Below are 16,837 nucleotides of genomic sequence, written 5' to 3'. Positions count from 1 at the left end.
TGGATGTTTTGGAGATTTGGAACTTGAAAAAGCCTTAGCCCCATTGTTCGGTCTGTGCCTGATGGTAGCCTGAAATGTTTAGTTTGGGGCTAAGCTGCCTGGTGTGAGGCCTATTCAGAGTATTCAGACCTGTGGAGAAGGCAGGTCTATATTTTGTGACCTTGCTATTTTTAGTGTGGCAGGAATCAGAACAGACATATGATTTCTGATTTTATTTAATACATAATGATTTTTTTTGTAAATCTGTTCTTTTACTTTGATAGGTGGCAGAGGATAAAGGTGTCATCATGCTTGGTCCTATATTTGATTCACTGGTCCCATAAAGAATCTTCATGTTCATATTATGACAGCATAAGTTTTCTCTGGAGATGCTACATTTCCTCCATTGTGCAAGCACATGCTGTCTCAGAATAAATGTACAGTATCTATGGTGTCTAGGATTGAGAGTTGCTGTGGTTGCCTTTCTGTGTACTGTTATTCCATACATATTTGAAAATTAGATTTTAATTTTGCAGTGATGAGGAGTCGATCTACCTTTGTGTACCACATGGTACTCTAATTATGTTAATTTTGAGGTAGAAAGTGTCCACAGACCTGGAAGAAAGATTTGACATTTAGTCAATGTGCAGGCAAAAGGTAAAAATAAGAAGACAAAAGAATCTACTGAGTAAATGCAAAATGAAGCCCAAAAACTCGGTGCTTAAAAGAGAACAGCCAAACGCAAAACCAAAACTAGCAGAAAGAAGTTCCTTATAAAGGATCATTTAGAAAACTCAAGATGAGTTTGTTTTAAATATCAAAAAGATAATCTAAAGTAATTATTGTACTGCCATCCTAAATAACGTCCATAATGACTTCACACATTGCAGCATCAATGTTCAGATGACTGGCAATGGACCTGTGGTAAAGCAAAACAAGTTTAAAATAGCACTGCACTGGGTAAAAAACGTTCTCAAAATGATGTTAAAACTATGTTATCATAATAAAGATTAAAAATGCAAAATTACATTAGCACTAGAATTACCAAAGCCTACGAAAATACTTGTAATTGAAAAACTTGTAAATCCATTTGCACCTCTCCGTCAGCGTCTTTTGTTTTGTAAATGTGTTGATCAACACAAGCAGCAAGCTCCCAACCACCGCAGAAAGTTCTCTCAGCTCAAGTCTGTTTTCCCTGATGTGAGTTGCCCAAAGTTGTATAGGGTAAATATCATTACTTGGAATACATGCATTTCATGTGTGTTCCATGTCTATAACAATCTACACAAACACATAGTTAAAACAGAAACGTTTTTCATGTTTTAGTAATAATTGACAAAATGTCGACATGAAGTGTATAATGTGTGAAGCCTGAAGTCCAAATATCAAATTAACACTTTCACAAAAGATACAAGTATAACAAAACAAGTGCAGGGAGTATATGTTATATGATGTCATTATTGTCACAATGTAAAGGTTAATGTCCTAAATTTCCTGATTATCCAAGATTGTGTATTTATATTTTCACATTCTGGTTATGAGATCTTGTATGACTGTGTTACTACCAGTTAACATCACTTGATTAGGATCCAGTTATGTGTTAACATATCGCATTATTTACTGACTGATTTAATGTCCATTCTACATTGCTGCCAGCCAGTGCAGTCAGTACAATTGCAGAAATTAATGAAATGAATCTACATATGACAAAATCTTATGAGATTCCCAAAAACTATACAGGTAGAGTGATTGACTCAAAATATTTTTCACTTTCTTTTATTTTCATGAGGTAGTTCGTTTTGAGCATGCAACACTATAACACTTTGTTTGGATATTTGGTAACTTGCTGCCTTTTTTTTCTGCAAGTTTGCAATTTACTGCCCAGTGAATATGGCTGCCAGTTTATTAATTTGCACCAGAAAAGAATGTGCTGTGCTATTTTTGTAGGAAATTAAATTAGCCCCCAATTTATGATGCATAATTTGTAGAATGTGTATATTATGTGTAGAATGCTTTAACTTGGGCGGCGCAGTGGTAGTGCGGCTGTCTGGGTTTGCTTCCCGGGTCCTCCCTGTTTGGAGTTTGCATGTTCTCCCTCGTGTCTGCATGGGTTTCCTCCGGGTGCTCCAATTTCCTCCCACAGTCCAAAGACACGCAGGTTAGGTGCATTGGCGATCCTAAATTGTCCCTAGTGTGTGCTTGGTGTGTGTGTGTCCTGTGTTGGGCTGGCACCCTGCCCAGGGTTTGTTCCTGCCTTGTGCCCTGTGTTGTCTGGACTCTGTGTTAGGATATAGCGGGTTGGATGATGGATGGATGGATGCTTTAACTTCTCAAGGTGTACACATGTGGATAAAGATGTTTTGAAAATTGTCAGAAAAGGGTGATCGATACAGAGCACTTGGATCTACCATCCACTAGTGAAAAGAAGTGATAAAAAGAGGACAATACTTTTACCAAAATCAGTATAAGGATAGAGAAAATTGGATTACAGCCAAGAAATGTTGTTGTTGATTTGGAGATGATGAAGTGGAAGATGCTGGGCATTATTGGCTTTACGATTAACCCAATGATGTTGGTTTAGAAGACATTCAAGTTAAGAGTCTTTATTAATTAATCGATTAATAATGATTTGAAAATGACTAACATTTTAAATTGATTTGAAAAATTAAAACACAAATATTTGATAAACCTTTCTTTGATATTATGGAATGCTGGAAATACTATTGAATAAAGGTCTTTTTTTAAATAATGTAGTACTGTACATCAAATGAATGTTCTTCCAGCACATCTTGCGTGTCATGCCATAATGGTGTTTCATTATTGTTGTATGATTCCATGCAGCTTTGTAGGTGAAGCTCTCTTGGTAATGCAGAGTGAATCAATACATATCGGTAGCACGGTGCACTAATTAAATTATTTTCTTCTCAACAGACAATTGTGATGATCAGCTGGTATCTACATTACCCCTAACATCCTTCAATAGTTCATCACAGCTGTCAAGCAGCCATAGTCCTGGATATGCAAAGCTGAACAGACGAGATGGTGAGTTAATACTGTATATACAAAAAAGTATGGAAAGAGAACCCATTTCTAAACATCTGGTGTGCATTATATTTTTTTCCTGATACTTCAAATTTTAAACAAGCTTCTGTTTCTCTGTAGTCTACATGGGCTTGTTCCACATTCTGGAACTCATTATGTTAAGCAAATGCAAAACTCTTTCCTATTACAACTGAACTGTTCAAGTATGCTTTAAAACTGAATTAAAATAAGAATACAGCACTACATTTTTTTTGTATTCAATAGTATTGCTAAATCTTGTAAGAGTGCACAAATTAGACTAAACCACTGCTCTAGATTATAAAATGAGATCTCATATGGCATTTGCGTCTCCTGTAGCTGTTGTGGCTGACGGCTGGAGCCCTTACCCGGTGGGGATGCCCCGAGTATGGATGGACCAGGGGAGAGAGTCTTTTTAGCCCTTGGCTTGCAGCAGGGTCATAGGTTGTGAGCATGGAAGTTCCAGGGGTGGCGCCAAAACTTTTACAGGGCCCCATTTGAAGAAGAAGCTCGTAGGGCACCTTGAGTTCTTCTGGTTGCCCTATAAAAAGGTGCCATTTACCACCACTTGGTGGCCAGAGTCGGGAGGAGGAGGACAAAGCCTAAGGAGGAGTGGAGGGGGAATGACTGGCGGCAAAGAAGGGACTGTGCTTTACTGTGTGTGCTGGATTTATGTAAATAAACCAGGTGTTTTTGTGCAAAACTCGTCTCTCTGCCTGTCTGTGTTGGGTTGGGATGGCTGCACGTGCCCTGGGCTTCACACTATCTATTCCTAAATCTGCAATTTTCCACTCTCTAGTCAAGTGAACAACCTTCCTTGCACGCTCTACAACAACAACATCAACATCAAGCTGAAGGTGCTTTACAAGATGCGAAAGAAATAGTTACAAGTAAAGAAATAAATAAAAAAGTAAGAGTAATCTGGAGTGTGTATGTGTATATATATATATATATATATATATATATATATATATATATATATATATATCTATCCTAAGCCTAAAAGTGCAACGATTTTGTGCAATGCTTTTATGTCACGTATTTATGTCATGTTTTTTGTCACGCTTTAATTCAGGCTTATTTTAAAACCTACATATATATGTTTGGTATCATTCTTTTTAGAATTTATTGAACTTTAATGTGATGTTGTTAGATTTTCAGATTCTTATTCTGTTTTTAAATTATGAACTAAAGTATCAAGAACTCGCATCCCACAAGATGAAACTTAACCAAGAGTGCCAAGAAATTTAACCACGCCCGGGTCCGGAAATAAACGACAAAGAGTAGGACAGCTGCTGTACATGCTTTTAATACTAGAATTACCAGAGCCTATGAAAAAACTCGTAGATCCGGCCCACCTTAAATCCCATCGCACCTCTCCATCAGCGTCTTTTGTCCTGTGAATGTGCTGATAAAGACCAGCAGCCTGCTATTCCACCTCCCCACCGCCACAGAACGTCCACAAAGTTCTTCCAGCTTATGCCTTGATTATCTGGGATCTGCTGGTCTTGGTGGGGGGATGGATTAGTAGGCTGCTTGTCTTTATAGGCACATTTACAGGACAAAAGACACTGATGGAGAGGTGCAAATGGATTTAAGGTGGGCCAGATCTACGAGTTTTTTTTTGTAGGCTCTAGTAATTCTAGCGTTAAATGTTTGAAGAGCTGCACGAGATGCAGATCATGCGGTACGACAGAAGCAGTAGCAAGCCAGCAACTGATCGAGCAAAGAGGAAGTAAAAAAAACTATTTGTTTCCCATTGTATCACCGTTTAAGAGGGGGTTTTGGAGGAGCAACCACATCTCCTTAGGGTGCATTCAGCCCCCCTTTTCACAACGCGAGTGGCAGACTGGCTGCAGCTGGGGGTTGGGCACCAAAGGCAAATTAATTAATAAATTATTGGACAGAAGAACTTTGCTATTTCAGTATAAAGATGTAAGTATGTTTAGATGCTTAATCCAATTCAAAGTCATGGGGCACCAGCGTCTATCTTCACATCACTGTGGCAAGGCATCCTCACTCACATTGTGGGAAGTTTGAATCGCCATTTAACATTAATCTGCAAATCTTTTGGGGGTTGATGGGTGGAAGGAAAAGATGAGCATCCAGGAGAAAATATAACCAGACATTTGGAGAACAAACTACACAAATAAAAACCTGGAACATGATTTTATTTTATTTTTTTGACTGTAATGCATGTATACTGATTAACAGTATGTATTGTGAAGCTTTAGTCAGGCTTGTGCTTTCATTTATTCCAAAAGACATTCATTTACTTTGGGAAAACTTTTACATTTGAAAGGCTTGTGCTACCACATCAGTTTGGAGTGCTTAGGGTTGAAGAGACAGTAGTACCCAATAAAATGTCTGTAGAAAGTAAAATTACTAGAATCAAATAAACACTAAAAGTTTGTATATGGTTGCTGTTGAGCCTTGTAAAGCCTTGTAAAGCCTTCCATCTATCCATTTTATAACTTGCTTGTCTATTTTTTTTCCACCAACAGAGTTGATTTGATGCTGCCAATTTTATTGTGGATAATAACAGCAGAGGGGCTGCCGAAGGGTTATCTTGTGTGTTTGTATGTTTTGTTTTTTTTAAATAAAATTCCTGAGTCTCTTTTAGTAATGCATATGGATGGACTCAGCCCCCTCTTTACTACAGAGGAATTGTTGCTGTATGTGATATGTATAGTACTTCATACTCTGTCTACTGTATAGTGTGAATGAAACACAAACAAAATAACAAGAACAATGCTTCAAAATAGACTCAAAGCTGTTTCAAAATGAAGAAATATACACACTTGCAGGAAATAAAATGGATGAGTAGCTTCAGGAAATATAATGTTATCTTTACTGTTTTCTGAAGATGTCCAGAGGCCTAAAAATAAAACAGGTTGGGATGTTGCTTTAAAAAGCAAATGTCAAAATAGAAATGGAGGCTTTACCCTTTTGACTGATGGTTCTGCTAAAAGGCCAGATTACAACAATATTAAAATATGACGAGATGTATTTTTTTGCATATGTATTCTTTTATGGATTTTCACTTTGGCAGAAGATTTCTATGAAAAGTTCCAATGTTTCCATAGCAAGAGGCCTTTGTGAATAGTTACCTTAGAGTAAATGGGATTGAAGCATACTAAATTAGAAGAGACAGGGATGTTTTTCACAGTGCTCAAAATGGATTATCATTGGAAAATAAAATTATTTTTGTATATTTTTGTTTGTAGCTGTGTACCAATTACTGTCACAGGCCTGAAACATTCGTAAAAGGCATAGAAAAGAGAGAGTCAAGGGCACATTGTATTAAGAAATATGTTAAATGCTCTCTATCTAGTGAAGGGATGTACTATTTCTGGGAGAAAATATATAGTAGTTTACTCATTTTTGTTTTCAGTACAAAATAAATATAAATATAATGGGTAGATCCACTAGGCTGGTCATTGTTGTGCCTATAGGCAACACTGGAATCAAAAAGAGAGAATTCACTGAATTTGTTATTTGTTATTCTAGACAGTACAGTGGTATGATGTGCATAAAACAGAAAAATGTACTCTGAAATAATTAGTTTTTAGAGTTAAATATTGTGTAAAATCCAAATATGTTACCCAAATCAGTTAGTGTTTTTTTCCCCCAATAATTTTGGCATAAATTGTACAGGTGTTATACCCCTAAGAAATTCTTTTGATTAAACAATACAATAAACCTAGTTTCATTGTCACATTTGAACCTACCTGACCTGTGAATACAATAGGATCGCAAAAAACATTGTGTTTCACCTTCTGCTGAACCAGAATGACTTGCTACTGTAGGTCAGTACAGAAAGAAATATCAAACATTTGACAACTGACGGAATTAGATGGAAATGTTAGAGAGTTGTGTGTAATAAAGAATGTTACAAAAAGAATACAAGGATGTACTGACATATAGGAGGGGCACTTAATTGATATAACTGTAATGCTAATTAACTGGTAAAAATGACTAGCACAGTTTGTTTCTTATAAGAATTGATAGAACTTTTAAAACTTTAGAATGAAAGCTTTCAAGGTTCGAGATTTCTTTATTTAGTCACGTTTACACAGGAAAACATGACATTTGCCTTCTCGGTTGCATCTAGTAACAAGACAGTGTCACAAAAAGCACGATGAGACATGAGAAGGTTTTTGGCAGCCACCCGTATATTATATCCTGGCTGCAAAGAGGTAAATTGGTCAGAGTTCGTTACTCATGTGACTCCAAAACAGAACTGAATTGCTGCCTTAAAATGGTGGCTTTTAAAAACAAGCAGAGGAAGTGATGTCATCAGGGTCGGAAACCGAAAGTGACATCATCAGCTGTACCGGGACTGGAAGTGACGTCATTGGTGGCGCCGGAACGGGGCGGGATTTCCCAAGAATGGTCTGTAAGGGATTGAGAGAGACAATTAGTGCACCTCGCCACCCCTTGGTCAGGCATTGAATTACTGTTATTCAGGCCCTTTAGTTATCTCCTAATCGTATGTGTGTGACAACAGAAAGAAACAAAACAAATAGAGACAATACAGGTTAAAGTAAGGCAGTTTGTGCATATTTACACAAAAATGGTTACAGGATTCATATCAAAGCTTGATCATTTTCTCTAACATTCCTTATTAAAAAGTTTTATGGCACTATGAAGAAAGGTTTCTGGAGTGATTTGTGTGGGTTTTTAAAGTGACTACCCTTTCTGATTTACTGAAGTTAAGTTCTAAATGTAATGGATGTCTGTCATCAGTTGAGATGATTTCCAGTTTCTTTAGCATTGTCCTCTGACATACACTTGCCAGATCAGCCACAATAACTTTAGCTACATGCTTAGTAATCTGCTGGAGCTTTTTTAAATGTCAGGCCACTAAACCATGCAATGAAACTGAAAGTGATTAACAGACTGGATCATACTGCGATAAAAGGACAACATGAGGTCCTTGTCTACTATAAATAGTTTGAGTTTACAGAGGAGAAATAAGGGCTGCTTGCATTTAAAAAACAGTAACTTCTAAACTCCTATATATAATATATATAAAACAACAAAATATCCGGTGTCTATGCCCGAGCATTAGGTCCACATGTGGGCGAGAATGGCCAATGAACAAAGACAACAAGACGCGCCATGATTGAAACAGATGGACATGCCATTGTACACCCATTTTAACAAATGGCATTTCAATATGCTATTTATATATGGTGATTTAATTTTTGCCTGTAGTAAATTGTTTTCTTGTTTGTTTGTTGCACCAGGAACCTCTGAGATTTGCTTAAGTGGCTAATAGATGGATAAGAGAAACAAAATATTTATGTGGTGTTTTACAATTGAAAACATGTTTTATTTTAATGTTATGTTTTAAGTTATATGTTAAAATTAAATATATTTAAACGCTGATCTTTGCTGGACTGGCTTCCTGTTTGAGTTGTAATCAATGCTAATTGAATAGCTATTGACTTTTCATGACCTTGCATAGGAATACATACATATGGAAATTCTATGAATGTATTCATTTTCAGATTACATTTTTATCAAATAATTGAAAATTATTTTTAGAATCATTGTAGTTAAAGGACAATTGTTTAATGCCTCAGTGCTGTAGGGAGTGACCCAAGTCCAGTAATTTGGGAAACATCTGTTAAAAATAATGTTTTGCTTAGAAAAAAAGTGGCACGTTGTTTGGTTTCTCCTTGACTATATTTTAATTTTGTTTTTTTTGTTTTTTTTTTTGCAAAACAGGCATCAATTTCACACCTCATTAAAAGCTTTAATAAATGAGAGAGCTGGAATGCATAGCACATACTAATTTCACCTGAATTTAATGAATGCCTCTACACTTAAAAATATACATAAACACATACTGTACATTGCATCCATTTGCAAAGCCATCTGTTAATTTCCATTTCCAAGTTATTACAAATTTTTGATAAACTGAGCTATTTCCATTTCCCAAAACTGGTTGAAAGGTGTTTTTGATATCTATTGAATACTTTAGAGGCTTTAAATAAATACATTTTTCCTTTATTTAATGTGCAAAATAAATTACTACAATGGACTAGAGTCACTCAGGTTTGCTTCCTGCTCTGAACCCATGACTGTCAGTACAGGAAAATGAGCTTGAGTGGGCCGATAGGTTTGCAGAATTTTTTCACAGTATACTGTTTCTTTGGAAACTATGTATTTGTATTAGACGTGTTTTGATATAAGAGAGAAATGGAAGCATTACAGCAGCCCATTTCCCCTTGGGATTAATAAAGTATCTATCTATCTATCTATCTATCTATCTATCTATCTATCTATCTATCTATCTATCTATCTATCTATCTATCTATCTATCTATCTATCTATCTATCTATCTATCTATCTATCTATATTTAATACCAACAAAATGTATGCAAAGGTAAAGAAAATGAATGTAAATAAAATATTGTATGCAGTCTCAGTTTATCTAGAAGAAAAGGCAGATTGTTATTCTGTTCCTAGAATGCTGACCCATGTGCTAGTATGGAATCCACGGTACCTGTTGCAACAGAGACTTTGAAGTTGTTGTTGTTGTTTTTTGTACAAATGGATATGCACATGAGTAGCCACCATACCATTCTGAACTTGCGATACTTTTACATAACTCATCTTTAACTTGGTAAAATCATCCTTATATACTGTTCATCAGACCACTAGTATGAAAATATTATGGGCAGTGTCGCACACATGCGCATGGGAGACCGCTAAAATACTGAAAAGACGGTAATTCCTCGACAAACCAGTGGATGGCAGAGTGCTTGCTCTTTTCCATTGGCAGACCGATCATGGGAAATCCCACTTAAGTCTGATGACGTCACTTCCGGGTTCCGGTATCAAGACACCACTTCTGGTTCCGACCCCAAGGACATCACTTCTGGTTCTGACCCCGTCACTTCTGGTGCCTGCCTGATGACTTCATTTCCTGTCTTCCAAATATATAACCGCCATGTTTTCTATACTGTTGGTTCTCTTGTTATGGACTGACCTGTATCAATTTGAACCACCTTTTTGCAACAATTTGGCAGCCAATTTCAAGTATACAGGCGGCTGCCCCCAAACCTCTTTTCTTGTGTTGGCTGAATCATTTTACAGCAGCTAGTGTAGAACGAATCCTTACCATCTGAACATGGTATCAGAATGGTTGCTTTTGTGTCTATGCTAGTATCAGTGCTGCCCAAAACATGAAGTATGTGATCTGAAGGAAATCATTGATTTCTCAGAATCCAGAGAAGGTTCTTCCATTTTAATACTTGTTTCCAGCCTCCTCAAAGCAGAATCAGACACACCAATCCCCATTTCCCAAACCTAACCAACATTTCACCACTATCATATCTAGTAGCATGTTATGCATTGGGTTCAGATCATAGTAAGGTCTGTTTCAAGATACGATGATTTATTTATACTTTGTCAAATATTATTGCATTCATTTGGCTTCCACAATATGTATGGTCTTTATGCATCTTTCTTATACTGTATGTATCCTTCCAAAATCAGGCCCCTGTCCAAGATGTCTAAAACAAGGTTGTGTGTATACTTAGGATAATCACTTTTTTTCCCCCCATTTTTGTCCATTCATCTTTTTATTGAAATATAATGTCACATTACAAATTCAGAGTATCCAGTCAGTTTCATTCAGGTCATGTACATGTCATTCTTGATTTGTCTTTTTCACATGATTTTTGCCTTGGGTCACCTTAGAGATTTGATCCTGTATAACATTCCAGAACTGCCTTTTGTGAACATATATCAAACTCAACTGATCTGCATTTCGAAACATATATACTGTAAGATCTGTTTCTCCATAATTACTGTGAGAAGCATTAAAGGCTTTTATAAGAGGTCAGCCTGTTTCACACTCACAATAAATTACTGAACAGAACAAGGCACCGCAACAAAAATTAGTGAAATTCATTCTGGAGTTAGACAGGCAATAAAAATTAAATTATCAGACACAACTTAATTTACTACATTCAAAGAAAGCCAATTATACACTCCTTCATGTGCATAGTACTCCTTATAAGCTTGAGAATAAGGTCAGTCATCTCATCGTTCATCATCTGGCATGCAACTCTGCCTTGCACATGATTTTTCTACTATGTTACTATTCATAACTTTTATTATATCATTCCTTATATGAATAATGCATTTAAAACATATTATTGTAAAGTATTCAATCAAAAAATTGAGGAAAGACCAGGCTGTGATTGGTATCCTGCCTGCCTGTCTAGATTCTGTCTTGTGGACCTTTTTATATGAGGAAATCAAATGGGTTTTATTAAGCGTGATTTTAAGAATATTAATATTGTACTCCCTTTGGCATCTTTTCTTTTTATTGGCTGTGGGGACTGGGGATACTGCTACCACATTAAACGCATTTGATTTTTGCCAAAATATTTTTAACTAGTAAAAAAATGAAGTAGATTTTCAGATCATCAACTACACATTTTTACTCTCATGATAACTTATTTTAGAACATTTTTCTCAGCTTATATCCAGCACGTTCCTTCAAACATTTTTAACACAGCAGTAATAATAGTAATCCCCGTAATAGCAGTAATCCAGAAATTGTATGGGTTCATTGTCATGATAAAGGCAGGTTTATGCATACAGCATGTATAACTGTGACAGAAAAAGATGTTAAGGTTTGAAATAAAGTAATGAACTGAACATTTGACCGACTGGACATGAGCTGCTCAATTGTAATGCTAGGAAAACTCATCCTTAACCAATGCATAATTCAACTCATTGTTCTCATCATATCACTGGCATCTTGCATAAAATGCAAAATATGTACAATATTTATATAGATAATTTATATAATGCAGGACCACAATACAAACTATTTATGCAAAGATCCTGTTAATATACCAGTGTACCAATTTGCCTGTTCATTTGTTAACTTTTATTTAAGCTGATTTAAATCTTCATTTATATTTCATAACTTTCCTGCAATATATCAACACACACATATTGTGACCTGCAGTGGGAAGAAATAACAGTGAGACAAAAATTATTTCTTTCTTTATAGTTACAAAGCAAATACACCAAGCAGCTTCATGGAGTTCCCAGCCTGGCAGCTCTAGGCTGCCTGACTCATTGTGTGTGTGTGTGCGTGCGTGTGTGTGCGTGCATGCGTGTGTGTGTGTGTATCCTATTTTTATTTTATTATGGGCAGACTTTAAGGGTCACCTCTACTCTAAACCTATACCTTTTCTTACCTGTGCAGATTCTTTTTAATGTAAACCACAGTGTTACATCTAATTCTTTTTTTGCTCTGACCTTTAGAGCAAAATTTGGGTTATACAGCCTGCAGTTTATGCTACAGTGTATTCAGAAAGTATTCAGACCTCTATACTTTCTGCACACCTCTCTGTTGTAGATTTAGTTTTAAAATGGATGAATTTGCCATGTATACCCATCAGTCTACACTCAATAACCCATAATGACAAAGTGGAAACATGTTTTTAGAAAGGTTTGCCAATCTGTTAAAAATCAAAAACCGAAATAGAAGTATTCAGACCCTTAATGCAATACTTTGTAGAAGCCCCATTTGGCACCAATTACAACTTTGAGTCTTTTTGGGTAAGCCTCCACAAGCTTTGCACAGCTGGATATGGTCAATTTATCCCATTCTTCCTGGCAGAATCCATGAGGATGCTATGTTCAGGTCTCTCCACAGATGTTCTATGGCGTTTAAATCTGGGCTCACCACAATTTGATTGCAGAGGTCTGCAGAAAGTTCCTTGGACTTCATAAGAACTGCTATGATATATGCTATGCTATGATATGGAATATAGGCTGCTGGAGCCAATCCCAGCCAATACACAAGGAGGGAAACAAACCCTGGGCAGAGCGCCAGCCCACCGCAGGACACACACACACACACACCAAGCACACACTAGGGACAATTAAGGATCGCCAATGCACCTAACCTGCATGTCTTTGGACTTTGGGAGGAAATCCACACAGACACAGGGAGAACATGCAAACTCCATGCAGGGAAGACCCGGGAAGCGAACCTGGGTCTCCTAACTGGGAGGCAGCAGCGCTACCACTGTGCCAACCTATCTTTTTAGATGATCCAATCAATTCAGTTTGTCACAGGAGGACTCCAAGCAAGTTCTAGAATATCTCATGGAAAAATAAAACAAACCAGATGTACCTGACCACAACCTGGACTTCCACATCAAAGGGTCTGAATATTTATAGAAATGAGAGAATTCATTTTACCACGCTTATTTTAACTTCACCTGTTTGTTGTCTGGTACAAATCTTGTAATCAATATTTAACCCACTTTCTATTGTCCAAATGACTTGAAATTTTGCACACTTACTCACTTCCAATGACAATATATGAATCAATAATCCGTTTCACTAATTGATCAATTAATCCATGTTAATTAAGAAATGAAATTTTCATATGAAGAATAGTTAAAGATTTCACCAATAGATGGCGCTAGTAACGGATAGAAATATTAAAGGAAGTATTAAAATATTGATTACAAAATTATACTAAAACAAACCCAAGACTAAAAAGTTGAAAATATATATATAAAAAAATCCTTTTTGAAAACCACACTTATATTAAGTTAAAAAGTGCACTAAAAAGTGAAAAATAAGTCTCTCATATATCACTTGTAAAATAAAAGCGTGGGTGCTTTTCATCAATCAATATTCAAAAAACACTTCTTAAAATCTTAGCAAAAGTGCCCACGCTTTTATTTTACGAGTGATGTATGGGAGACTTATTTTTCACTTTTTAGTGCACTTTTTAACTTAATATAAGCGTGGTTTTTAAAAAGGATTTTTTTATATACAGTATATATTTTTGTGTTTTAATAAATTTGAAAATATTCTGAAAGTGTCATTATCGGTTATCAAGTGTAGGTTGAAGGGCAAAACTAATATATAAAATGAATTCTACAACACCATAAAGTTTGCAGAGAGTTTAGGGGTGTGAATACTTTCTGAATTCTCTGTATCCAGCTACCGCATTGGTAGAATTGAGCAAACATGCCGGCAGGAAAGCAGATTAATACATTTTAGTCTTTAAGCGTTATTCAAATAGTCAGTGCCATAAAAGAATGCAATACACCTCATACAACCCAGATCATCCTGTAGTTCCATAAGCAGAAGTGGTCCCGGCACTGATTGTCTTGTAGGTGCTTGCAGGCTTCAGTAGTAATTCAAAGTATTTTTGCTTTTACTTCCCCCTACTCTTCTCCCAGATCAGCTCATTTGTCTGGATTTATATACAGTAGTTATATTTAGGCATGGTACTGTTTCTAAAATCTCTATCAGAAGTGGGAGACAGCAGTGAACATGTTTGTATAACTTAGTAGCAGCACAGCATGATTGTATAACTCTGAAACAGCTTATGAAACCACATGCATGATGGCAGCAGTACTAAATTAAACATTTGATTTAAACCAGTTCTTATCTTTTATCAGCAAAAACATTCACAACCAAACAACATACCACTCTAGCATTCCCAAAGCTCTAGATTGACAATGCCACAGAGTTTTTTAAACTTCATACTTAATTACATGAATATTCTGAAAATTAGTTTAAGTAAATACGGAAGCAATAACAGATAAGATACATTATTCAGTAGTCAAGTAGCATAAGTTGCTTTAGCACAGAAAATAAAGTGTTTTCATGACAGTCCCCTAGCCAATTTTAATTGATAATCCTTGACGTTTTTTGTAAGTCACTAAGTGTCATGCCATTTCCTATCCATCTTAGTACTGAACAGACCGGTTGCAGTGTGTGTGGTGCGGGGAAGGGGGTGGACGGGGGTAGGGGGCGGTGTTGGGTTTTTGATGGAGCCTCATCCAGCTAGCCTAGGGCACAAGACTGGAACAAAGCCTGAAAAGGGCGCCAGTCCATCGCAGTGCGAACACGTGCAACAGGGCTAACTCATTTTAATATCACTAATCCTATTTAACCCGCATGTCTTTGGACTGTGGGAGGAAGCCCACGCAGACTCAGGGAGAACATACAAACTCGGGGCTCCTTTCTGTGAGGCAGCAGCACTACCACAGTGTCTGCTAAGTGAGAAAATGTAAAAAGTTAATAAAGTGTCTTTGTAAAAAGATGCTTTATAAATGTTAAAAGTTGTGCTCCTTCCTACAGCACTTTGTTATTTTAACTGCAGAGCACTCTAGCCTGAAACAATTTACAGGTACAATTTAGCAGTTTTCTTGCTTATAATTATGAATTTAAACTTTATTTGCAGCAAATCATAAGTAACACAAAGCAAATAAAAGCTGTGTTGAGAATGACATATTTGAATCACACATTTTGAATATCATCCTTTACAGCAGGTTGGCTCAGAATAGTGCAGAAAATAACAGGCATTATCAGATAACACAGAAATTATTACATTTCAAATATTGTAACCCTAATGTGTTTTTCCATCTAGATCGAATTTTAAATGGGAAGTAGTGGTGGGGATATGCGATTACTTGCTAGATGGCAGAACTGAACACAGACGTCTTTTTGAATTTCAGACCAGGACACTGTAATGATGAGGCAGCAGTTCTCCCTTCCTATCTCCATCATCCTGCCTTAAATAATGCCAGAGTGAATTCATGAAACGATAACCTTCCCAAATCAAGAATGTTTCTCATGGGCTCTTTTACCCTTTTTGTGAGACCCTAAGCAAAGGAAAAAGAGAAAGTGCCTATGTTCTCTCCTGTGTGGTGTAAACACAGTAAAGATTTGCTTAAGGCAGTAGGATACTTTAACTCCTCTTTGGCTGTTTGAGTAGAAGCTTATTACATAAAGAATCTTGTAGAAAAACCATAGATTATTATGAACTGAATATCATTACTGCATTAATTTTTTAAGTATTCGGTCCATTTAAGGCAGGAATTAGGTCATAGATGTGATATACTTAAATGAAGAATTACACACAAACATTGAGCATTTTAGGAATGCCAATCAGCCTGACAAAACTTCATATGCTTTCTTAACTTTTACAAATTGGTAAATAAACTCAGCCTAACAGAAAACCTTTTGTTTTATTAAACTAGAGGGCTTTGCCCCCTGCTTGCGCTACACGCCAGCCACTTCACGTTTCTGCCACTCGCATATGTAGATTTCACTTTCATCAAACAACAAATCTTTTAATTTTCACAGATAGGCCTCTTCATTGGGAAGAAACTACTTTTCCCTGATGGCATCACAAATTAAACGATCTACAAGTCTCCGACTTAAAATTTAAATCCAAACAATATATTCGATCTCTTTTCGCTGTTCTATTATTTCACCGAGTAATAATTTCCGTTTGTTTCCGCTAATGTGATCTTTAGACTTTCGAATTTTAGTACTTTTGTTATCTCTAACCTGCTCTGCATGTGTATTGTGCCAACATTTTTTAATTCTTTACGACGACCTACTTTGTCATCTATTCTTTGTCTTTTATTTCTGGCCCTAGGTCTGGTTAAATCTCTTGGCACAAAGTCTCGTCATGTGGGACTTGAAAGTATCTCTCTGAAAAAGTCACGTCTTGTCCCAGGACTTTTTTTTATATAATAGAGAGAAATACATTTTATTTTAAAGAGAAATGCACCTTAATTAAAGCACAAGTGTTTGTGTCTATGTATCTGTTTGACAGTCTATGTCTCTTACATGCTATTTGGTATCGGATTTATAATATTTCAATATTTGCAATGCGCCATCTTTTGGACTGAAACACGCATTACAAAATACATTTCAATAAATGGTGCGCTGCAAATGTTAACTCTGCATACGCGGAGGTCTACGCTAATTGCTT

At 36.4% G+C, this 16,837-nt stretch overlaps 1 protein-coding gene across 1 annotated transcript in view; it reads left to right on the top strand.

Annotated features, from left to right (window-relative positions):
- Window positions 1-16,837, top strand: part of cntnap3 (contactin associated protein family member 3) — a 603,541-nt gene that overhangs the window by 124,137 nt on the left and 462,567 nt on the right. Inside the window, exon 2 of the mRNA XM_028804840.2 lies at window positions 2,911-3,021. Coding sequence (XP_028660673.1) covers window positions 2,911-3,021 — 111 coding nt within the window. The remainder of the gene's footprint in view (window positions 1-2,910; window positions 3,022-16,837) is intronic.

The sequence above is a fragment of the Erpetoichthys calabaricus genome, chromosome 7, assembly GCF_900747795.2.
Source record: "Erpetoichthys calabaricus chromosome 7, fErpCal1.3, whole genome shotgun sequence".
NCBI classification, from domain to species: Eukaryota; Metazoa; Chordata; class Cladistia; order Polypteriformes; family Polypteridae; genus Erpetoichthys; species Erpetoichthys calabaricus.
Note: the sequence above shows the minus strand (reverse complement) of the source record. Positions and strands in the feature narration are given on the sequence as shown.